We start from the raw sequence: 25102 nt of genomic DNA, 5'->3' as shown, positions 1-25102 counted from the left end.
ATATAAAGCAAAACATAAAATTTGGAATTCATACAAATAGTTAGTATGTCATTACAATCAAATATAACAACAACTTAACAAATGTATTTAGGCTTTTGAATTTATGTAAAACCTCTTGTATCTAATTTTAATTGTTATTTTTTAAAATAAATACTTTATGTGATTAGTCCAATTAAATTAAAATTAGAGTTTTTTATATCATTATTTAGGCCTTTGAATTTTTGAATGTTGGGAAAAATTATACATATATATATATATATATTAATCGTGTCAGGGATCCCTATGGGGCGATGAGGGGATTTCCCGCCCCTGTCCCCGTTTAGGTTACGAGGGATGGATTGGCCTCCGGCCCCACCCCCACGGGAGAGGGATTCGGGGAATCCCCGTCCCCGTCGGGTCAGGTCCCCTGGAGATTGGGGCCTATGTGAGATTGGCTAGCAAATGATAGTAGCAGTAGTCTTAACTAATTTTTCTCTTTTTGAGATTTTGATTCAGATTCAATTTACCTAATCTCAACTATGATGGCATGATTGCAGAATTTGTGGTATTTTGGTGGCTGTATGCTTTTCATATTGTTAGCAGATTAGATGGTGCGTTGTTTTTTTTATTTTGTTTTGTTTAATCCGTTTGTCTGTTTTTTTTTCCGAGTACTATTTTTATACATATGGTGTGATTCATATGTTGGACAAGTGAGCTGAGGTATATACAAGCAGTTGCTGCCATGGAAGTATATTCATAGTTTGACTTGTAAATGTTAGTGATTTATTGCCATTGAAGGTATCAGCCTATAAACTTTAATTTCAATAGTGATCGATCTTCATTTGTCTTAATTATTTTATTTGTTTGGTGTTTCTTGGATGCATTCATTCTTTTGTTTATTTTTTTAATATTTTGGATAAGAAAAAAAAGGCTTCCCCAATCTAAATCTATACAATCTATACAATCTATACAAAAATAAATAAAACAAAACCTTCCTTTGTTCTTTTTTTTTCATCAAATAGTACACTACTATTATAGTATATATAGTATATTTATTGTATGACCAACCAATTACTCGAATTGAAATGAAAGGATTCGAACAAAAAACTTTATACCCTAAATATTAATATAAAGTAAAAGAAAAAGGTATATATTTCACATATAATTGAATTGCACGAATATGATAATATCTTTCATGAATTATTAGAACCCATTGATTCACATTTTATCAACATCCTTATTTTCTATTACGAATCCAATATAAAGTAAAAGAAAGTGGGTACATATTTCACATGTATTTGAATTGGACGAATATGATAATATGATAAAAAATCAAATTACTAAGCCTACTTGGATATTGAGCATTTACTTTTAAGAACTGAGCAATGAATAGTTGTTTGCAAATTGAATTTGGTAAATCTTGAGTCATTATATATTATGTGTGTGGATATGTATGAAATATATATTTCATCATATGAATCCATTTCTGTTATTCCTTTGATTCTTGCTCGAGCCGGATGATGAAAAATTATCATGTCCGGTTCCTTCGGGGGATGGATCCATAAGAATTCATCTATCCCAATAACAAAGAAACCTGATTTAAATGATCCTGTATTGAGAGCTAAATTGGCCAAAGGAATGGGGCATAATTATTATGGAGAACCTGCCTGGCCCAATGATCTTTTATATATTTTCTGATAGTGAGAAAATATATGAAAGATCAGTAATACTTCAACTTTCTTTGGGTAAATCAATTTTTTTGTCTACCAGAGCAGCACTTGATAATGAGAAACTGATTGGAGTCTATCTGTGAAAGCAGTTATAGATGTTCATCAGAAAAGCTAATCCTATAAAATTTGGTGGAATAATTTGATTGCTTGTTCTCTTGTGCATTCCAAAATGGTTGCTGATGACTTTGTTGTCTTGTGAGTGTGCAGAGGAGTTTTGAAATGATTTCCACTTGATATTTTCTTTGTTTTTGAAAGACCTTTAAAGCTTGTGGTGTCTTGATGTAGGAATAATAGGTGGTCATTGGTGTATCCCTCATCATATCAATTATGTCTTTTTTTTTTCTTGGTAAACATATATCATGATTGTTTCCTTTTTCTTTTTCCCTTATATATATATATATATATATATTTTAACACAGAAGTAGAGAGAAGAGAACAAAAGTATTTTTCAGTTTTTAATGTTATGTTAAACCCGCCAATGATATTAAGGATTAATTGAAGGCTATTGTCATGTCACTATTGTATATAGCTGGAGATGGCCTGTTTTGACCATTGGTATGGATGTTTTGCGGTGTTTAGTTAATCTATATATGAGGACCATTTTTCGATGGATGTCTATTATCAGTCATTGAATCTTGATCCAAAGGTCAACATTGATAAATAGTAATTACTACAGTAATATATACAATAATTACTATTTAAAACAGTAATTAATGTTTATCAATGTCGGTCCGATTGGATCATGATTTAACGGTTGATAATTGGACGTTTCATAGATTTTTTATTTATGGATATTCATAGAAGATGTATTGTCTATATATGTATGTATATTTTGATATATGGTGTTGAGTTAATAGCAGCCTTGGACAAATGTAATTTGTGATTCTCCTTGATTGCTTGAAAATCATACAAAGGACAATATCCCTGAAAGTGGTGACAGAAACGTTCAATTTTTGCTCATTTCGTCCAAAGTTGAAGCGCTTCCAAGCTAACTAATTTTTTTTTTTATAATAAATATATATTCAGTATTCATTAATTTTTTTAAATAATAAAGGTAAACAAAATTTAAAGGCCACCAGAGTTTCTACTTTGGAAATACTGGTTTCATTATAAAAGAATATATGGTAAAATGTTTGTTGGCGGATGTTTTATGGGAGATGATGGATGTATGAGAGGATCATTTATTTATGAACATTTATAAATTTAAAAAATATTTTGTCATATATATATATATATATGACCCTTTAAAAACGAATATATATTTAGCGAAAACAAATTACAATCACAAAAGAAAAGGAACAACAAGTGGACTCGTGGGACCCACTAATTCCACGTGTCGCCTTACACGCATCCACTCGTACCACTTGTTGTCGCTAAATGATATTATAAAAAAACGTAAGTCCACGTGGCAAAATTTCGAAGGGTATTGTTTTAGGTTCACGTACTACTACTACTAAAACCTCTCGCATATTCGACGGTTCTTTGAATGCGGGGCCCACACTCCTCGTGACTAGAGTCACTAGACTACTTAACACGAGGCCTATTCTTTGAGGCGCTTAACAATCAACCGTTAAATACTCGCCACGTGTTCTATGGTCCCCATCCCGAGGCGTCCTTTTTCAAATAACGACGCACAGAGCTCTCTTGTTCCTCTTGCACCTCCTTCTTCTTCTTCTTCTTCTCATTTGCTCTTCCTCTCTGGTTATATTCTGATCGGCTTTCAACCCTAAAATCAAAGGAAAACAAGGTATACTTCTCTCTATGGATTCATTTCCACTCTTAATCTTCAGTTTTTTCTACATACATTTGAATGTTTTCTTCTTGTAATTGGTCTTTGTTTGGTTTGTTCTGTTTTTATTTCTTGATTACTTCTCACTGAACTGCAATTTGGATTTTTATTTGGTTTTTGGTTCTGGAAATGTGTGTGAGGATTTCATCCACTTGCAAGTGTAAGTGTATGGGAAAAGTAGAGCTGCTTTATTGATGTGAACTTTTTATGGATCCTTGTTTTTTTCTCATTGTATCATTTTCTACAGCATGATTGATTGATTGATTGATTTTTTATTTTTTCAAAATCTATGCTTTGATTATCTTTTGTCAGATCTTTATGGTTTTTAATGCATTTGAGAATATTCATGTCTTTGTAATGGTTTTTTGAAGTTCAGTAACTTCAGTTCTGTTGTCTATAAAATGTAAAGAAATGAATGTGATAGATCAAAGCTAAAGAGAGTTCCTGCTGTTACTTCCAAGTATAAAAATTGAATCTTTTCTGCATTCTTTCTTAGTGAGGTTTGACAATGGCTGCTGTTACGGCTTCCCATTTTGTCTTGAAAAGCTCTAATTCTTTTGGGGGAGCGTTTGGTTGTGAGCCAAGAGCATTCCAGAGTGGAAGGCTTTCCTGCTTGGCTAACCATGCCACTAGTCATCATCATGGGTTAAGACCACAGAACAGGCTGGACATGCTTCAGATGAAACCCAAGGCAAAAACAACCAGCAGGAGGAGGCTTACTCCACAGAATCGGAGGCCTTTAATGGTCGTCATATGTGAAAGTGGAATGAATATGGTCTTTGTTACTGCTGAGGTAGCTCCATGGAGCAAAACTGGAGGGCTTGGTGATGTTCTTGGAGGGTTGCCACCTGCATTGGCAGTAAGCACATATGATTCACTTATTTTTTGTTTTTCTTTGTTATAGTATTTGCTACAAGCTGATAGCTTGCTAATCACCATGGATTAATATTCTTCTAGGCGTCTGGGCACAGAGTCATGACTATAGCTCCACGCTACGATCAGTACAAGGATGCTTGGGATACAATTGTTCTGCTTGAGGTATGCTCAAAAATTGACATGATGATGTGATGTTTATTTTTGCTGTTATTAATAGTGACTTCTTCAACTTTACTTCTTTCTGTGTCAATGCTTAGGTTAAAGTTGATGATAGAATGGAAACTGTTCGCTTCTTCCACTGTTATAAAGGAGGAGTTGATCGTGTCTTTGTTGATCATCCTTGGTTCCTTGAGAAGGTTTATTGATTTTATTGGCTTATTTTGTTTGTAAGTTACAATGAAGAGATTTTTCATATAAAAACTGGAAGGATTGCCTCAGGTATGGGGAAAAACTGGCGGAAAAATCTACGGTCCTGTGACTGGTATAGATTATCAAGACAACCAGCTTAGATTCAGCCTATTGTGCCAAGTGAGTGATCATTTAGATATTTGATATAGTAGCATTCCTCTGATGAGTAAGCCGCCTATACTAATTCCTTCTCATTGATCTCATTTCCACATCCAGGCAGCTCTGGAAGCCCCAAAAGTTCTAAATCTAAATAGCAGCAAAAAGTTTTCTGGACCATATGGTATGGATAATATTTAATGGTTTGCACGCAAGTTATTGATGAGAACTATTAGAAATGTTGTTTTCCCTTCCATAAACGCATGATTTCTCATGCTCTTTGCTGACAGGGGAAGATGTTATGTTCATTGCTAATGATTGGCACACTGCTCCTCTTGCATATTACCTAAAGAGCATGTACCAGGCACATGGCATGTACAAGAATGCTAAGGCAAGTTTAATACTGATTTGAGTTTAAGAAAATATAGTCGCTAGAGAACTGTTGGTGCTGATACTTGCTTCAATGTGATTTTTAGGTAGCCTTCTGCATCCACAATATTGCCTACCAGGGAAGATTTGCTCCTTCTGATTATTCATTCCTCAATCTTCCCGATCGTTTCAAACCTTATTTTGATTTTATAGATGGGTATGCCTCTCGAATCCATCTTTGAAAGTTTTATTCAGATTTTCAACCATCAGAGTTATTGATGTGCATTCCATCTCTGTACCACTTTCAGGTATGACAAGCCTGTGAAAGGAAGGAAAATAAACTGGATGAAGGCTGGCATATTAGGGGCAGACAAAGTCTTCACTGTTAGCCCCTATTATGCCCAAGAACTTGTTTCAGGGCCAGATAAAGGAGTTGAATTAGACAACGTTCTAAGTGCAGTTGGAGTGGAAGGGATTGTGAATGGGATGGATGTTAAAGAGTGGAACCCATTGGCTGACAAATATATTTCCGTTGATTATGACCAATCAACTGTGAGAATTCTATAAGATCATCTTTTTTTCTTTTAATTTATGTTCACCGTGGATAAAACTCATGAGCTCATTGTCAGGTGGAGGATGCAAAGGCTCTTAACAAGGAAGCTTTACAAGCAGAGGTTGGATTGCCTGTGGACCGTAACATCCCTCTCATAGTATTTATTGGTAGGTTGGAAGAACAGAAAGGTCCAGATATTCTAGTAGAAGCTATTCCAGGCTTTATTGATGAGAATGTTCAGATAATAGCTCTTGTGAGTTTAGCCTTAATCCTGTCAAATTTGTGTGATATCTGAATTGTGCAACTCTTTCATCTCATGTTTCATCATGTTCATTAATAGGGTACTGGTAAGAAAAAATTGGAGGAACTACTGTTGGAACTTGAGGAAAAATTTCCTGATAATGCAAGAGGAGTTGCTAAATTCAATGTTCCTTTGGCTCATATGATGATGGCCGGAGCTGACTACATTATAATCCCAAGTAGATTTGAACCATGTGGTCTCATTCAATTTCAAGGCATGCGATATGGGGCGGTAATATGTCTAACCCTCCTTCCCTTGCTCTTAAGATACCTTGTTATTTTGAATATTCAGGACAAGTTTATTGTGTCATCTTGAATCAAAAGATACTATTAACAAATACTACCTAGCTATACATACCAAAACCTTAAATATGATTGATCATTTCTTTAATTGATCTCTGCAGTTGCCTATATGCTCCTCTACTGGTGGACTTGTTGACACAGTTAAAGAAGGTGTAACCGGATATCACATGGGGCCCTTCAATGTTGAGGTGAGAATATTCAACCATTAAGTAAACATGACATGCCCTGATCTATCTGTGGTTGTAGGGAGGATAACTTTATTCTCATCCCTCTCACTCTGAATTTGTTCTCTGCTTCTATTCAGTGTGAAGCTGTTGATCAGAAAGATGTTACTGCTATTATCTCAACAGTCAAAAGAGCCCTCAAAGATTACGGCACACCAGCTTTTAAGAAGATGGTTCTTAACTGCATGGCTCAAGACCTCTCTTGGGAGGTAAACTAAACCATGAATTTTAAGAAAAAAGCTTTGCATTTTATGTTGAAACATTGAAAATGGGAAAGCATTCAAACCACAGAGTTACATTTGTAAATTATGTTTGTTGTTTTGTATGTCAGGGGCCTGCAAAGAAGTGGGAGGAAGCGCTACTAAACCTTAAGGTTGTTGTCGGTGAACCTGGGATTGAAGTAGAGGAAATAGCATCTCTTGCCAAAGAGAATGTGGCCACTGCATGAAGAAAGACATGAACGTAATTATGTCTTCTTGGTGGTGGTTTTGAAACAAACTGCCCTCTGAGAAGGCTTAACTTGGAAATGTACCTGCTAAACTGTTTAGTTTACATGACTGATGACTGAACAGTTTATCCAATCACTATTGTGATGTAAGATAAATGAAGTAGAACATCAATGCAAGTGGTTGTTTGTCTTGTGATTGGGCAGACATTCTCAATAAATAATATGTTCATTTTGTATAATTCCGATGTAATGAACCTCTTTTAGTCCTACATCAATTATCAGATGGATTTTTTTGTATGTATATAAGTGATGGGATCATTAGGCCAGTTTTTTTAGTGACATGCTCTCTTCATCACTTATGCATAACATCATCCGATACATGTTACTTTCAAGCTTTGTTATGGTACTGTTCTTTCACTGTTTTTTCTCCTTCTTATTCTGGTGTAAACAGTTAGGTGGTGCTTCTTTATCCTTCACATTTCAAATTTACTGGTGATGATTAAAATTTGACTTATTAATTATGGCAACATGCAACAGCTAATTAATTGAGGAACCCTCCTTTGAAATCAGACGTCTTTTAGTAATATTATAGTCATTGTATAATTTTATTAAAAAATCAGTTTATTTGGGGAACTTTAGCTTTTTATTAGTCAACTTTACCATTGTTAATGGAATTAATGGTGTACATCAGTGTCCGGGAAAAGGAGTCATCATGATTCATGAACTGCTTTATTGTTGCAGATAGGGAGTGAAGTTGAAAGCGAGTTGTTCTAGAAAATATCCTGAATTTTGACTATAATACATACATACACAGAGACATATTTATATCTATATATATATATATATATATATTTCTGCTGCTTGTACAAAAATTTCAAAGAAAACGAACAAGCAAAACCCCTTATCAGCTAAGTTTTCAAACATATCAATGGAGCCATATAAAATTACAAAAATTAATTGGGACATCTCTGCAAATAAGTATGATGTGCTCACCTTATATTATGACACTTCAGCACAAGCATCAGCTTCCCAGAAAATAGCAACAAGGATCAGTTGAAAACATAAAAGGCAAAATAAATATGGCATAAGGTACAATGAAAAAAAAAAATTTCCTCTTGATGCAAAAACACAAATATACAGAAGCCATTTTATGCAATACATTTCAGATTTTCCGGGGGGAAAAATGCTCGGTAGAATCATATTTTCATTGAAACAGCCGCTGAAGGGGAACACATTTTACAGAGGGATTCTCTGAAAGATTGTGTTAGAACTTAAGGGTATGATCACATTGCCCTTCGTGGCCATGCAAATCTTCGGGCAACTCCAAATATTATAGCTTTAGTTAGCAGGCCTCCATCAAGCGTGCAAGCAAGTGCAATAGCCCCACCAACCACAATAAGCCTGGGTATGTTCCTTCCTGATGGTTTCTCATCTGTCCCTATTATATCCGATGAACCATTGTTGTCTTCCAATGAACTAAAATAATTTGCATTGATTGAAGTATTGATTTGCGCCATAGTTCCACAGCGGGAGAGCGGTTTGCTAGATCTTCTAGCAATCTGGTAGGCCCGAAGGCCAGGTTCTATCTTTTTGACACAACCCCACATTCCTTGTCGAACTCCCAGCTTCGCTATCTCCCATGGAATACCCATGTCCTCATAATGAAATAGGAGTACCTCACAAGCTGTGCGCTGACCATTCCCTCTAATTGATTCAGCTGATACATATTGCATTGAATCATCAGTCAGTTCTTGATTAAAGGGAACAAATGGAAGAATTGAACTCTACTTACCAGGGCGAATGCACCAGCTAGAATAATATAAATCAACACGCCTAGGTTTGTTCCGTCTAGGTACAGATGCATTTGGTTCTCCCTGAATATAAAGAAAGGTATCAGTGGGTCAATTCACAAATGTAAAGCCAATACATAACTATGATTTTAAGATATAGGATGTGCTAATTCACAAAAGATCCATTTTGAGCTTTCTTGCCACTATTCATGACATAAACAGCTTTCTTCCATCTTAACTAAACTATTATATTTATTTTCAAGTACTGTCCTGAACTTGCCATGCAAAACTGGCAAGTCCATCTTGGCATTTAAGGCATCAATCATGAAGATAAATTTAGATTGAACTGACAGTTATGTTTCATCGTTATTCTAAACATATAAAGACGCATCGGCTCCCTTTTCTTGAATATATGCCCTATGGATCTTTCTCTTGTCAAAACAAGTAAAACAAACTTGGCTAAACAATGAGACAATGTATAGATATGTGACTGTCAGACTGTGTCTTCCAATGTTCAATCTACAAAAATAGAAGAGCACTTAAGAATTACGAAATGTTCATCCTGTGCATCAGCACTATAAATAAATTACATAGAATGAACTTCTTATTCAAATGATCCTCTTTTGTAAAAAAAAAAATATTTCAGAGGGCTCTAAATTCAGTAGCACATATAGGCATAGTTGTTGAAATCAAATTTTGGCATGCAGAATCATATAATTTTACATGGCAAAATAGAAAAAGTGAGTCAAAGCGTTTAAAAAGAATGAAATTGTATAAATTGGATTTTTAATTTCAACTACATCTGATAAGATGGTAAAATCATTTTAAATGACATTTCTGATTGTGATAACTGGAGAAGAGGCAAAGAAAGCAGGAAGAATCCATCCACCTTCTACCTTCATTAAAAATTGGGACATGTGGCACCATTTGAATGGCCCATGTGCTCACTGATATAAATGGAGATCTTCTGGTCCTGGTTCTTTATTCAAATGGCCCACATGGCATTCTTTTATAAAATATTATAATATAATAGTATTTATTAAGAACCTTGAATATTGGGTTTTATAAGTCAATGCCAGTTTTTTTAAAATGTTAATAAACCATCCAGACTGCTACTTCATCTACCTTGGTGAAAATTGGTCAATGTCCAACAAAATCTTTATTCGAAGTTAGCCACAATTGAAGGTATATACTATATAGCACTATTCACTAGACCTCAAAGGAAGGAAAAGTATGTCAGAGTACTTCCTTGCCTGGAACCAATTCTCGTGCTATGAAAAAAGAAATTGCAAGCTAACAAATCACAATTACCCAACACAAGGAAAGAAGACGATAGAATGACTTTCAAGGAGTAAATCTATTTCCTCTAACATCAAAAATGAGGAATTTGCACATGTCATGCCTTTTACAACATATTTCTATCGCACAATATGGCCCTATAATATAGTCCTACATTATTAGCTTGAACCCAAGATTATTGACTTTGCAACAATTGTTTGATCTCAAATGGAGAATGTCATCGTAACACCTTGTGCATCCTGAATTTGACAGATTACATGATTGCTATGTGTTCAAATAAGAAGCGAAGCTCAACTTCGTGCTGTGATTTAATACAATCCATTGAGGTAGACTCTTAAGATTTCACCAAGTAAAAAAACAATATTTGAATCTGCTAATCATGTTTTAATTTCTTGGCATAGAATTTCTCTATAGATATATAAAGGAAAACATTACCAGAGTCCTAAAGATATTTATACAGCTTCAAGAAAGATAATGTATATTTGCATGGCATTTTATACACCGATACAAGGCTAAAAGATAAAATACCTACATTTGTGCAAGGAAGTACTCAAACCAAGCATGGCATAGGTTTCTTGAAGGTTAAGAGAAGTACATTACAAATAAAAGGAAAAATTTATATCAAATGTGAAATACGCATATGAACAATTTGGGCACACAGTGTAGCACAGGGGAGCATATAGGACCAATTATGCAGTTATGAATCAAGATTAAATTCAAACAAACTGAGTAATGCTTTAAGAAAGCAATTTTCTTTCCTTCATACCTTTGTCACACAATAGTATGTATTCCCAAACTTCCAAATGCGACGCCCAATGATATATTCCCTATCACTGCAGAAGAAAGGAAACTGCAACAACAACCAAAGAGATTTAGCAATCTTAGGTCATGCATCATCATGATAAAACAAAACTATATTAAAAAAACCCTACCTTCCTAACCCAATGAACTACCATAGTCCCTGTTGTTGGACATTCCTCCAAAGTAGAATGATAAATAAGCATGTCATCCCACTTATTTGACAGCCGGAACTCATCATCCCAAAAGAGGTCCCTAACTATCTCAGGCGTAGCATCTTCAAAAATAGTCTTACTGCGATACTGTGGAGGCCCTGACTGGAATTCCAAACAAGAGTCAAGAGTCTCGTATAAAAGGCATGCCTTGGCAGATGATGACATTATACTACATAATAAACACAAACCAAAGCTCAAAACTCTATAGAACCCTAGTTCTGTTTTAAAAAACAAATTGAAGTTTAAAGCCTTTAACATTGAATTTGAAACTGATGACCAAAAAGAAGATCATATACGAAAAATCATAAAGATAGACAAAAGGAGGGAAAAAAGAAAACAAGAAAACAATGATTTCTCAGAATCTCAGGCAAGCAATCGAACCTCAGGATCCCGTCGCCACGCTTGGTAGCTAAAGCTTGGCAGAGATCGCTCCATCATCGGCAGCCAAACAGGACCACCATCCGTAAGCTCGACCAGCCGGTGAAGGTACTCCAAATCATCATCCATAACAGCCAGCTTCCTACTCCCCAATCCCATCTCCGTCGAACTGCGCATCAAAAATCCAAACCTCCAAAGAATCAGAACACACATTCACCAAAAACAGCCAAAAGTTAAATCTGGAATTCCATACCGAGGAGGAAACTCCGTAGGCTCGACCTTGTCGGGGATGAAGGAAGCAATGAAGCTGGGCAAATGGGGCTTCACGGAATCCAATCTCGGAAGACCCGTGGGTTGTTGAAGGCCACCCACAAGATCAACCGCCCATTTAGGTTTCCAAGCCCATCCGAGGAGGAGACCGACGAGGACCGCGACGGAGATAGGGCCAGAGAGAAGGGCCAACTCCAACAACAAGTTCGTCTCCGTGGTCATTGCCATTGCAAAAATTCCGAGGATCCCCCACCTAATCAGAGAATGGAGAGATGGGGGTCCATGAGAAGAAACGAGAGAGAGAGAGAGAGAGAGAGGTCGAAGAGGTGATAGAGGGAAGAGGAGGAGGGAGGAGGAGGAGGATGAAGAATAGAGAAGGATAGGGTTCTCGTGAGAGGTTATTATGATTACATGGATCGCAAGGAGACAAGAAAGGGTGCGGATAAGGGTAGTCTTATAGTAGAGGCCTTGCCTTGCCGAATTAGATTCTCTCCTCCGCAATGGACCTCCCTCCTTGCTCCACGTCAGCAACATCTCGTCGTATCTAATCGCATTGTTTTGTTTTGTTTTTTTGTTTTTTTTTATTTATAAATGAATATATATATTTTTTAACCTAATGAATAATTTTTTTTTAGAGAGATTCAAAATTAAAACCTACTTAAAATGAGAATACTATATTATTGAGCTTTAAAATGCGCTTTACATCATATATATCCCTAACTATATAAACCTTAAATAAAGATATGCTTATCTAGTATAAATTTGTTTTTTTTTTTAAGTTTAAATCTTGAAAAATTTTATATTATTAAAAAATATTACTGGTTGTAGGAGACCGAATAAATGTGATATTGCTCATCATATAAGAAAAGAAGAAGAGAACAAAAGCTTTACAGTGATAAATCATGTATGGAAAAACATAGTCTTCCTCTCGCTTACAACAAACTACGAGTTAATGTTTTACGGCTACTTTCCTTTAGGCTATATATCTACACAAATATGCAGGTTGAAAGAAAGATCCCTTTGTGTGGGTGTGTGGTCTATCACAGTGAAAGATAGTGCTGCATACTGAATTGAAAAACACTGGCATTTCCGTCAATAAAAATGAATCATTCACACTAGATCCTTCCATCTTAGATTGCTTCGCTCTAAGATGTGCACACCCCGCCTCAGCTCCCGGCCTTGTTCGATGGCAGATACTAAAAGCTGTAGAACTCCCATTGCTTCTTCCTCATTTGGAAGATCCACACTAACTTGGAAAAGGGGTGAGGATGGAGGAGGGCTCCATCTTCGATTCTTATTCGCGCTGCCTTTGGTCTGTTTAGACGACAGATTGCTTCCCACAATATTCACTGTGTTCTCTTCCCTATCTATATGAACAACACTCTCCAGGTTCATCTCAGTTTCGATCACCCACCCTGGGTCAGTGGCGACACCAACAAACTCTGGAGAACGAAAACCAACCAACTGGGCGCACCATACAACCACGAATAGTCGATCAGTGATGACAATGAATTTCCCTTCCTGTTTGAGTTCCTTGCACATTATGAATCTCTCATCCTTAAGCCTTGATTCATCTGCTTGTAATAGAGCTGATACTCCAATAGCTTCTTCCCAGGAATACGGCGATAAAGGAAGTTCCCTCGATAGAGGCCTTGCAAGCCGGACTCGGAAGCGGTTAGCTTGGTGGGGGCTGCTTCGGTTTCTGATGCTCTGCGCTGCTTTGCCCATGGCTTCAAAAATGCTAGCCATCGGTCTTGCCACGAGTCCAGCAGTACCCATTGCAATTCCTGAAGGAATGAATAAATAAACACATTGCTGGAAACATTACAACATGTAGTTTCATATACAAACTAATAACGATAGTGATAGTTGCTTCCTAGAGCTACCTGAAAGAACACCAGGAAGCCCATGCTTTTCAGCGCCTTTGATTGGGGATTGGAGTAATCCTGTGAGGCCCTGAAGGAGATGAAGGTAAGAAAGAGGCACACGGTCAATCCATCACAGATTCCAAAAATGTAAATGAGCTGTCATCAACAATACACCAAACAAGCCAAGCAATCTGTTTGAACTCTTCACAGACAAAGAAAATCATGGACATTCATCTAATAAGGGTAAGTAGCCAAAATTAACGGAACACTGCATCCACAATGATTTAGTTAGAAAACACAACACACACACACCAGTTGTACAACAGCATAAACATGTCTTCACAAACAAAGAAGACCATGAAAATGCATCTAGTAAGGGTCAGGGCCAGTAGAGAAAAGTAAGGGAACACTGCTACCACAATGATTTAGTCAGAACACACACCCACACCCACCCCCACACACAAAGGAAAAAAGCTTGCATGTCCGTAACACAACAGCATGAACTTTTACTCCTTTGAAGATTAGTTGTGAAAATAATGAGTTCCACAAGATTATTTTCTCCACTAGTAAATCATACACTGCTCAATCGCTTACGAGTTACGAGTATTGCATTGAAATGGAAGTATAGCATACTGTAAAATAGCTTTGGAAAAAAGTTATTAGTTTCAGTTCAGTTTCCGCTTTTGTCTTCTAGATAACATATTATCCATTGAAAACAATCTACTTTCCAAACTCAAACAATTTAGTTAAAATGGTAAAGAGGACTAGCATAATAGATGAAAAATAGACATAATAATCAAGAAATTGATAATAAGACAAAACAAAAATAGGCTATAAATAAAAGGCCAACCAAACACCTCCTGAGGGTTTGATCAGAAGAAAATATTTCAAGCACCCCAGCAAGTCATGGGAGGTTTTAAAAAGTGTGCAGCAATCAAGAGTAGAAGCAGTTATGCTAGGTACTCATTTTCTAATTTTTTGGAGCAGTAGTACGTGAAGAAGCAGTTGTGCTAAATACTAATAGGCCTTATTTGATTACTGCAAAGATGATGAGTAGTTTATTGATTGTAGAATAACAGGACACTGTAAATTGTAAGGGTTCCCCAATTGGGCAATTCAGTTGACATCATTTCACTACAATGGTGCCTACCTGGGACTCATGGCATGGTCTGCCTACCTGGAACTCATGGCATGGTCAGCTGCCAAATCTTGTACAATGTGGTAAAAGAATGAAAGCATAAAAAACAAAAATGAATAATAACAAAAATGATGAGGATTTCTAAACTATTCTAGGATAATCTACAGCAAATATAAACATTTACCTCCAAGAATTCATTTACTAGACCTTTGTTGCCAGAATCTGAACCCTTCCGCTGCCCATCCATGTTGGTTGTATGTTCATCAAATGTGAAGGCAACAATACCCTGCATAAAGTATAATTTAAAAAAAGTAAAAAGCTCCTGAACTCTGCAGAAATCACTCATTAAAAGAGTGGCAGTTATACCTTGTGAGCAGCTTTACTGAACTGAGTAGTAGCACTACTAATAGCGTAAACTGTATTACTAAGGAGGCTTTTTGATCCTTGTGCTATGCCAGTAAAGAGACCACTAGGGCTCTGAAAAAATCAGTTATAAGTTAAAATACGGCACTTATGAGAATATGAGATTAATATCACATACCTGCACAATTCCTTTGCTAGAAACTGAGAGAAAATCCTTGATACCAACTCCAACATTTCTTGCAAAACCCATTGGATTTCCAATAACACCAGCAGAGCCAAATACCTGAAAGCAAAGCACGAATAATCATGCAAGCAAAAGGAAATGCTTACAGTTAGCAAGCTTCTTTGCAATTGACAGATAAAGAAACAGACCAAACCATCATGAGAAAGGTATTTCTAAAGCGCAAACTAGAAGGTAATTAAGTATCTTTTCACATAATTTCTTCATACGTAGTAGCCAACTCTTCAATTTAAAAAATTATGGCATTCAAATTTAAAGATGTTTGATGCAACACTACACTATATACTTTTGAGAATGTGAAAGATAGGATTCATCAATGATCTTAAATTTATAAACCTTTTTCTCTCAGCATAATCTAAATATAGAAAGTCCAATGATACAAGTGGACTGCACACAGGATAAACCCTTCACAATCTGTTAATCTTTTGTGGAATCTGATTATAATCACATTTTAGTTGCAAACTACTGCATTCATCTCGCAGCGAAACTTCACCTTGTAAATTTCATGAAGCAGCTGTCTAGTGTAATGCCTTGTAAGAATTTCCTGGATTGACTCCTTGCTAGCCATAAGATGCTCCAGAGTCAGTTGTCTAAGATGAACTGGTACACCCTCGACATCAATGAGTGCCATGAGACCTCTCTGCCATTAAATATATTTTGAATGAGTAGTGCATGAAAAGAAAAGTTATATTAACCAATATGGAAGCAAACCTGGCCTTATGATTCAACAACTGCACCAAGCTATCTAATAAAAAAAAAGAAAAAAAATAACTTCTATCTATTTTAGAGTGCCCACAGATGATAACATTCAGTAATTTTGATGCCAGTTAAATTCAAACTATCAGCCAAAATAACAATCACCTAAGTGAGTTATATAATAAAAGAAACAATAACTTTTGCAATAGATTTTTCAGTTGTACCTGAAAACTTGCACCACTTATGCGGATAAAAGTTTCTGTTTCTGCACGAGTGTCATTCCTCACCATCCATGGAGTGCTTGAAAAGCTTTAACATGGAAAACCTTAAGTTAGATCGAGTAGAATAATTGAAGAAAGAAGAGATTGTAACAGGAATTTACTTCCTTCCTCAGGGAAACACACATTGTACTCTAATAGTTTCTAACCGCAAATGGAATAGCATCTTCAATATTTAAGAGCTTCACCTTATAGACAACTTGATAGGAGCCAACTCAAAAAACTCAACATATATCTTCTTCTGCTTCCTAGCAAACAGATAAATTTGTTGCCATGGAGCTCCAATTGGAGCTACTGAAGGTAATGATATAGTACTCTTAGTTTCCAAGCACTTTGAAATTCCTGACAAGCTATATTGCCCATTCTGATAATCAAGGACAGTTGGAAGGAATTGTTTTATGGATGATGTGCCATATTCTAGAGTGTGCAGTTGAAAATCATTTTGAATGGTCTGACTCAGCAATCTAGATGATATTGTCCTGAAGAATTCAAGTAAGCTTGAAAGAATTTGCTCATCAAACTCAATGCATAGGGGAGCCAACCTGCAGTACATTGTGTAAACTAAGTGATGAGTAAATTGAAATGAATCATGAACAAAGATGACGATGATGAAAACAATAATAATAAAAATAAAAATAAAAATAAAAATAAAAATAAAAATAATAATAATAATAATAATAATAATAATAATAATAATAATAATTACATACCATAAATTCACATATTCAAAGGAAATCAAAGAAGGATCTGGCTTCCTCCATCTTGCAGCTGCCAAATGAAAGACAGACTCCAATGCACTATCACATGATATATTGGCATTCTGGACTCTAACCAAATGTTCTTTACTTTTTAAATAGCTGGAAGATCTTCCCCTAAGTTCATTATCAAAGGATAATGTGATAGGGTATGGGGTATCAGGCAACTGATTATCGATTTGCAGGGATAATATCTGGAACAAAAACTTCTGCTGATCCAAACTCTGGAACAAAAGAATGGTTGTATCCTTCATAGATGCAAAAACCAATTCCTGCGTGGACAAGAGTATATTTCCGTCATAAGCAATTTTATTGAGTGAAACCCATGAGTTGTAACATAGCTCAAGGGCAAAAAAAATTTGAGGTCATAAACATTATCACAAAGCAGTTCCATTATTCACACCTGTGGGGATGAGTTCATCAAAGAAACTCCAACAAAAGGCAGATGCAATGTAATCATCTCACTGAAATCATCATTACACCGTCGCTTCTGATTAACTTCCTTCTTTTCCTTCAATCCAAAAAGCCCAGTCTCCTTCACATCTTTCACTACATGGCAATTTAAATCAACAATGCTGAAGACCTGCAATGCATGATGCAAGAGCCAAATTAAATCCCATGAATGAAGAGTTTTGTCGAGGGGAGTTATGTAAGAGGTGAACCTTAATTGCTCCTTCAGCAGTTATCGAGATATGAAATCTTCTATCAGGTTTCTGAATATTCCATTAAGATGTCAGAGAATCAGGGAAGTGATATTAATCCCAGAAAAGCAATCATTTCAGTGAAAAAGCTATATCAAAGACAAGCAATGGATATATCAAACAATAAACTAACCACCCAAGCAAAGAGTAGAACTAGGTAATAGTAAGACAAACTTTGTCAAATTTGTCAACAAAAAGCAGGCATGCCTTCTAAGGAGCATAAAAATGTAAGTGGCATCAACATGAGTTAAACACTGGTAAGTGATGCTAAAAAACACATGATATCCAAAATTCAAAATAATAATAACAATCATAAAAATGATTCATAATCCACAGGAACTTATGCAAGATAAAGATATTTATGGTAGAAAGGCCCTACAGAGGAGATATTTATGATCTCTATGATATCTGGCCAGGCAAGGCCAGATCCACAATCACCTATACAATATGTCGAATTTCTCACATTGAAGTGCAAAAAGTTTATATATATATATATATTTTAAGATAAACCAGAGTATCAGGTTGGCAGTTTTGATTAATTATCTATTGCTAGTTAGCAATTTAGAAAATTAAAAGCAATGGACTCCAGTATAGACGTGGATCACACATTAAACACCAAATAACATCATCAAACATGGCAGATAATTAGCATCTTATTTCTAATCTCATTTCTAGGATATCCATGCACCTAAGATGTCAACTACCAGGCAAAAAAAATTGTATTAATCATGATAGGTCTAGTTTAAGGACCTGGCGTTTTTTCAATCATGAGAACACCTGCCTTGAAAGTCTAGTTTCATTAAATGAACTATTGAAAGGTTAGCTGACTTGCCATGCACATTAATATATTGGGCATTTTGATCGGAAATAACATTTTATTTTTACTGTACACCAGGATATTTTTGGGATTGAAAAGTCACAAGGCCCACTGAAACAGGCATCACTTGATTTTGTCTATCAAGTAATTAACAACCTTTTCCTCATCGCCATACATATGTACTAACAGAGTTTAACAAAAGCTGTTGATTCATTGCAATAAAACAACATATGAAAACAACATGTTTATAAGATAAATCAGCCTTGCCATTAGACCACAATAATGTGTTAGGAGCATACAATGAGTTGAGGTATGCTAAATGCTACTACACCTGCATTTGTTGAGCAAATCATACTCCTATGTTATTGCTACTACACCTACATTTGTTGAGCAAATCATACTCTTATGTTAAATTAAGATGATTGCAGGAACGATGTGCGCTAATTTGGTGCATTTCTATGGTACAAATAATAATCTACGGTACAAAATAGTGAAAACAACTACCAAACTACGCATTTAGCATGATCATCATAATCAATACTACAACCCATGATGATTAAATATAAAGTACATTTAAAGTTGAATTCTTGGCAAGCACACCAAAAATATACTTCCCAATGTTACCACCAAACAATGGTACCCAAATAAATCAAACTGCAGAAAAAAAAAATGTCATCAAGATGAAATAAATCCAGTACATACATCAGATGTTGAGGGAAGGAAAATGGGCATATATTCTCTGGTATCATCAAGACAGTATGTACCCAAAATGCGCTCACCAGGCACCTACAAGTGATAATATGAAACCATTGGCATTATGTCAAAAATGCAACATAGGAAGCAGGAAAAGGAAACAAATATCAACCTCAACAACAAGACGATGAGGATAGCAAGGTTCATCCCATGCATATTGGCAAGAAGTGTAAGGATTCACAGAGGTTTCAAAGTTTTCACATCGTTGCTGGTAAATTCGCAGCCTCTGCAAGAATGACCATATGGAACACATCTTTACCATAAGAAAAATGGCCCCATGAAAAGGAAATTACCAAAAAAAAAACAACAACAACAACAAAGAATTGTGGATCTTGAGGTTTAAATTCCTCTTAATAGTAATAATAAGCCATTTTTTCCCTGTTTTTTCTTCTTCTTTTGTGGTGGGTAAATATTACATGCAGCTTTTAGAATGTTAGACTGAGTGATCATCTAAATCTTAAGTTTGGATCACTTAACAAAAGATACAGACTTAGAAGAATAAATGTGCCTCCCTGAACAAAAGAACAAACAACAATTTGGAAGAGAAAAAATCATATCAGTTACCTCCATTGAAAAATTGTCTATCCTGTATGGCATAAACCCAGTTTCGTCATCAGATAGAAGAATTAATTGTGTCATGGAATTTCCATCAGAGCTCCTTGTCATGTTATCATGAATGGCTAAATCAGCATTCTGTACTTCAGCTCGAACCATGTTTAGTGCACCAGAGGCATAATTGAGCATTTTGACTTGTGTATCTCCTAGGAAATCAGGAAGGAAGCTACCTGACCACTGCCATCCAGGCTCATTGAAACGAATGGAAACAAGCAACTCTCTGAAACAGAATTTTGCCGAGTAACGAGAAAGCAAAAAAATTAATATACATGACAAACTTGTAATATATAGATGGAAATATTGATGTGAAAAGCAAATATTAAAGGGTTAGAAACGTAAAAAATAAAAAAAATAAGACAAAGTTCTTTTATGTTAAAAAATAATTAGTATGGTAATGGAAATGATGCAAAACTTTAAATATGCATTATCAGTGTTATAAATTTTGAGGGGTTAATTTTTCGCTTAGTCACCCAACTTTAACTAATTATCACTTCGATCACCCAACTTCAAAATGTATCAAAACAGTCACCCAACTAATAATGTCTTTCACCGGTCAGATCACCGTAGAGATTCCGCAAATAAAATCTTGCGTGCACTGAATAGCTGAGTCAAGATTATTTAACCATGTCGGCAGATCTAACTTGGCTTGTCCACGTCAGAAAAACTTGTCGACTAGGGGTTAAGAACGTCCCACATCCCTTCTCATCGGCCGCCACCTACTCGCAACGCTTTGGATGATATCATAAACAACTTCATTGACCCACCTCTCCTCCAGCCCTCCGCTCGATCCCTGCAACATCCTTTTTCGACAACTTCGCCCGGGTCTCCAGAGCTCCCCCGACCCCATGCCCCATCATTCACGGCCAGATACCACCTTGTCTCGCCTGACGGCGTCTACATCCGCAAAAGCGTCCCCCAACCCTCAATATCTCCCTCGCAGTGCTCACCATCTCTTCGACGGCGACGGCATGCTCCACTCCCTCCTCCTCTTCGCCATCTCTTCTTTTCTCCCGCTTTGTCCGCACCTACGCTCCCGTCCTTCCAAACGTCTTCTCCGGCTTCCACGGCTATGCCGAAGTTGCGCGCGGTGCCGTCACTGCCGCCAGCTTCCTCACTGATCAAATGAGCGTGACTCAGGGAACTGGCTTAGCTAACACCAGTCTAAGTTTCTTCGCCGGCCGTCTCTATGCTCTCGGCGAGTCAGACCTCCCTTATGATAGGATCTGAAACACACTCAAGAGAAATATCAGAAGAAGAACAAGGTACAAGAACTCAGATGTTTCAGTGAATGAAGAACACACTGATATTAATTACTTGATGCTTCATACCATAACATAATTTAGAATATATAGAGTTCATACAGCATCATTTAGACATACTTAAACATCAAACATAAACAACAAAAACATCGATTAACTAGTCCCAAAGACAGGCAAAATAAAGACTGATCAAACTTTTGCATTTCCCATGCTTCACTGTATTCAGCTTTATGTCTCTGAAACTGTTGCTAATTTCCAGATCAAATCATTCTCCAACACCTTACTCCCTCCACCTTTCCACCACCGATGGCGACATCTCCATTCTCGGCCGTGAAGACTTCTCCGGCGAACTCTTCATGGGCATGACCGCTCATCCCAAGAAAGATCCTACCACCAGCGAGCTCTTTGCCTTCCTTTACGGCCCAATCCCTCCATTTGTCACCTACTTTCGGTTTGACAAGGACGGCAACAAGCTCACTGACGTTCCCATCTTCTCCGTTCGTGAGCCATCCTTCCTCCACGACTTCGCCATCACCGAAAACTACGCTATATTCCGCACAAGACATCGTCGCCTCGCTCCTTCTGAATTGAGGATGAAGAACGAAGAAGAAAGATGATGATGTGGATGTTCTTAACTCTAGTCAGCAAGTTTCTCTGACGTGGACAAGCCAAGTTAGACTGCTGACATGGTTAAATAATGCTGACTCAGCTATTCCGACTGCCACGCAAGATTTTATTTGCCGGAATCTCTCTGGTGACTGACCAGTGAAAGACATTATTAGTTGGGTGACTGTTTTGATACATTTTGAAGTTGGGTGACCGAAGTGATAATTAGTTATAGTTGGGTGACTAACTGAAAAATTAACCCTAAGAAATAAAATTTAGTATCAGTTGAAAGAATTGCAGCATCTACACAGTTTGGATGATCAGGCATATCCATATCAAACCACCATTCTCAAGCTTGTTTCCGTTGAATTCTTTCATATCACTTCCTTCTTTTGTATTCATTTTTCATCAGGTCACCCTTTAAGGAAATTCTAATGTGGTATTTGTGGTATTTATGGTCTTCTGATATTAGTTTGGTCCAGTCTGGCTACAATAGATGTGGCCCCTGGATATATCCAGAGGTAGTTACATCTTGATTTGCCCAGCTGTCAGCAATGAAGGAACCAAACATGCATACGGCTGGCTATACAAATTCTCTGGAAAAAAATTATGGACAAGAAAATGGTGCCTTTTATACTCATCTCTATTGTACAGCCTCTTTTTGACTTCATGCCACACACTATTTTCCGTTAGTCTTGCTCAGACATTTATTAATAATCTCCTATTAACCCTTCAGATTCCCATCAACTAGAACCACATCATCCTCTAGTAATAGTGTGTTATCGATTTTTTTTTCCTAGTGCAATTGAATCTTCTTCTAAAATATCATGTTATCATCTTATACTTGAGCAGAGCAATGGTTAATTTTTCCAATCTTTCGCAGTTTGACTACATCGGAAATTTTGTAGCCTTTAAAAGGCCAGCTAAATATCAGGATAATAACGATATGATTTGTGTGGGTGTATCACTCAGCAGACAGTTGGTCAGCTCATTGCATTATATTCCCTCGTTTACTATACAATAGAAACATATAGCATGAAAAGTTCTGTTAAATATGGGGAATCAGCTCTTCTCAAGATTGATTCTTTTCAACATCACATTCTATTTACAAGGCCAAAGGCAAAACAGAGGGTCGCAAACTACTTCAAGGTGGTTAGAGAACAATAGTAAAGCTAGCTCAATAATAAACATAACAAGTGTATACTAAAAAAAAAGTCAACTCACATTTAAAAATTCGATACTTCATGAATCCTTAAAAGCTAGATTTTGTTTGTATAGAGTCTTCAATGTTAATGAGATTGTTTTTCATTTTCGTTAAAATCCTAATTTCTATAGGTCATTACTTGGTCTTGATCACATAATAGGAAATGTCAAACTCAATGTTAGTAAAATTTTCTTTCATATGAATGATTCCAATAAGATTCTACGCATGAAAAAAAACTCATTTCAGAAGAGTGATCTCTATGGAGAGAGGATGTTAGAAAGGCTGAAATTGAAGTGATCTCAAATCATAAGATCCATGCAAAAGTTTGAACAGAAAAATCTCGACAAATTCCTAGTTGAGGGTTCTTCACTCTTTTCTTGCTCACAAAAGACGAAGTGAAGCCACTACTAAAATCTGTTGCATTTCACTCATTTGATGAGATTGTGCAACTAAAAGGATAAATCTTTTCACTTATTATATTTTTAGATTAAATTGTGAGCATAGTATGACTTGGGTACGTACTTTAGTTTTAAGTCATTGTTCCAAAGGATCCTCTTCCTGTTAAGGATTTTGATAAGTATTGTAAATAAGAAATTAATGGCATCCCATGCCACATGTTTCTAAAAAGACATACCTAAGCAAAATTTTGACTTCCAAGCCCCATTGAATATACATTTTCACCACACTCCAACAGCAGCACACAAATTGCCATCTATGTAGTTTTGACTTCACAATCTAATTAAATGCAGATGATAGTTCAATATCAAATGCAATAACAACCTTCGAAATATTGTAAAACAAATAATTTGACAGATGAATGCAATGTACTCTAGGAAAAAAAAAATTTGCCAAGCACCTTGTTGTGTCAGACCAATGGAGATGAGAATGTTGTCCAGAACGTAAACCATAAAAAAAATCGGTGCCCTTCTGTTTGTAACAAATGTCTTTCTTGCAAGCATTACAGATTACATATCTGCAGAAAATTGTGAAAGAAAAGTAAATTAAAATCGTCTCCGACAATGAAATATAAGAAGAAAATCATGCTTGTTTTGTAAGAGCTCTAAATTTCTAGAAATAATCTGCATAGCTAAGTAATGATCGTAAGGTTAGAAACTGACAAAATCCTAGAATTACTATAACAGAATCTGTTCCCTTCCTTTCAGCGTCCATATCCTAGTTCAAGGAAGTCAGAAAAGGACCCTACTGGAGCCTTCACAGAATTTTTGTCTGAACTGCTGCTAAAATAGAAAGCATGATGAAATAGCCAAAATTTGGGCGTATGTATATAGCAGACAGCCAATTAGCTTATTTTTCAAGTTTTGTTTGGTCAGGGGTATGACAAGCTGGGTTAAACTGGGCTTCAGGTTTGGTTGTTTGGAAAAAATCATTCCAAACTTTGATTTGATACTACCAACACAAACATTTTAAGTTTAAAATTATATTTATATCAAATTAATGATGGGTACCCATTAATATAATTATTTTTTAATACCAATTAAGCAATTTCTTATTTTTATTTATTTAAATCTTGTAAAAAAAAATTTATTTGCCAACCTAGGTTACCGTTGAGTGTTTGGTTGGAGGTTGTAGTTTCACCTTCAACCAAACACCACCTTGTATCTCAGAACCAGCCTCATCAGGTGTATCTGGTGGTTCACAGTTAATGCTGATCAATGTAACCTGATATTGGGTCAACAGTATACTCATCCCAGCATTGGACAGAGAACCCAGTTGTCTAAATTTGACAGGACAGAACAGAACTGCAGTCTTTTAAGATGCAAATAACTTCAAGAGATATCAATCTACCAAGATATCTAAAGTTTATCATCTTATGTTCCCATTTTTTTCTAAAAAAACATGGAGCCAAACATAAGGAACAATATCTGAGTAACTGATTGTTCCGTATTGGTCAAGATGCTAAATGTGGATATGAATGTGAAAGTATGGATCCTAAAAAAGCTTAAGTTTCAGGTTGGATCGAGC

At 36.2% G+C, this 25102-nt stretch overlaps 3 protein-coding genes and 1 pseudogene across 5 annotated transcripts; 1 reads left to right on the top strand and 3 right to left on the bottom strand.

Annotated features, from left to right (window-relative positions):
• Positions 1 to 3338: 3338 nt before the first annotated feature.
• Positions 3339 to 7314, top strand: LOC120272149 (granule-bound starch synthase 1b, chloroplastic/amyloplastic). 2 transcript variants are annotated; one of them, XM_039278906.1, is made up of 14 exons: positions 3339 to 3456; positions 3995 to 4357; positions 4456 to 4536; positions 4632 to 4730; positions 4813 to 4902; positions 4999 to 5062; positions 5169 to 5269; positions 5355 to 5464; positions 5556 to 5799; positions 5877 to 6053; positions 6141 to 6332; positions 6505 to 6591; positions 6708 to 6836; positions 6959 to 7314. In XM_039278906.1, exons 2-14 carry the CDS (start codon positions 4007 to 4009, stop codon positions 7073 to 7075), a joined length of 1842 nt encoding a protein of 613 aa, XP_039134840.1. In that variant the 5' UTR covers positions 3339 to 3456; positions 3995 to 4006; the 3' UTR covers positions 7076 to 7314. The 2 variants fall into 2 exon arrangements, with proteins under 2 accessions (XP_039134840.1, XP_039134841.1); XM_039278907.1 differs by lacking the exon at positions 3339 to 3456 and having other exon boundaries at positions 3919 to 4357.
• A 730-nt stretch (positions 7315 to 8044) lies between these two features.
• LOC120272397 lies at positions 8045 to 12189 on the bottom strand. The gene is made up of 6 exons (XM_039279222.1): positions 11809 to 12189; positions 11559 to 11724; positions 11097 to 11279; positions 10931 to 11014; positions 8868 to 8949; positions 8045 to 8792 (listed from the first exon to the last, which is right to left on the bottom strand). Exons 1-6 carry the CDS (start codon positions 12051 to 12053, stop codon positions 8359 to 8361), a joined length of 1194 nt encoding a protein of 397 aa, XP_039135156.1. The 5' UTR covers positions 12054 to 12189; the 3' UTR covers positions 8045 to 8358.
• Positions 12190 to 12666: 477 nt separating this feature from the next.
• LOC120272396 (putative vacuolar protein sorting-associated protein 13C) lies at positions 12667 to 24095 on the bottom strand. Of its 2 annotated transcripts, XM_039279220.1 has the most exons (16): positions 23976 to 24095; positions 23754 to 23854; positions 20000 to 20270; positions 19548 to 19661; positions 19385 to 19468; positions 17827 to 17877; positions 17568 to 17747; positions 17120 to 17436; positions 16598 to 16951; positions 16356 to 16440; positions 15929 to 16075; positions 15373 to 15477; positions 15198 to 15308; positions 15016 to 15117; positions 13712 to 13781; positions 12667 to 13612 (listed from the first exon to the last, which is right to left on the bottom strand). In XM_039279220.1, exons 2-16 carry the CDS (start codon positions 23792 to 23794, stop codon positions 12936 to 12938), a joined length of 2709 nt encoding a protein of 902 aa, XP_039135154.1. In that variant the 5' UTR covers positions 23795 to 23854; positions 23976 to 24095; the 3' UTR covers positions 12667 to 12935. The 2 variants fall into 2 exon arrangements, with proteins under 2 accessions (XP_039135154.1, XP_039135155.1); XM_039279221.1 differs by lacking the exon at positions 23754 to 23854.
• A 329-nt stretch (positions 24096 to 24424) lies between these two features.
• Positions 24425 to 25102, bottom strand: part of LOC120272160 — a 6313-nt pseudogene continuing 5635 nt past the window's right edge.

Source organism: Dioscorea cayenensis, chromosome 11 (genome assembly GCF_009730915.1).
Source record: "Dioscorea cayenensis subsp. rotundata cultivar TDr96_F1 chromosome 11, TDr96_F1_v2_PseudoChromosome.rev07_lg8_w22 25.fasta, whole genome shotgun sequence".
NCBI lineage: Eukaryota > Viridiplantae > Streptophyta > Magnoliopsida > Dioscoreales > Dioscoreaceae > Dioscorea > Dioscorea cayenensis.
The sequence above is the reverse complement of the archived record's forward strand: the minus strand, read 5'-3'. Positions and strand labels throughout refer to the sequence as shown.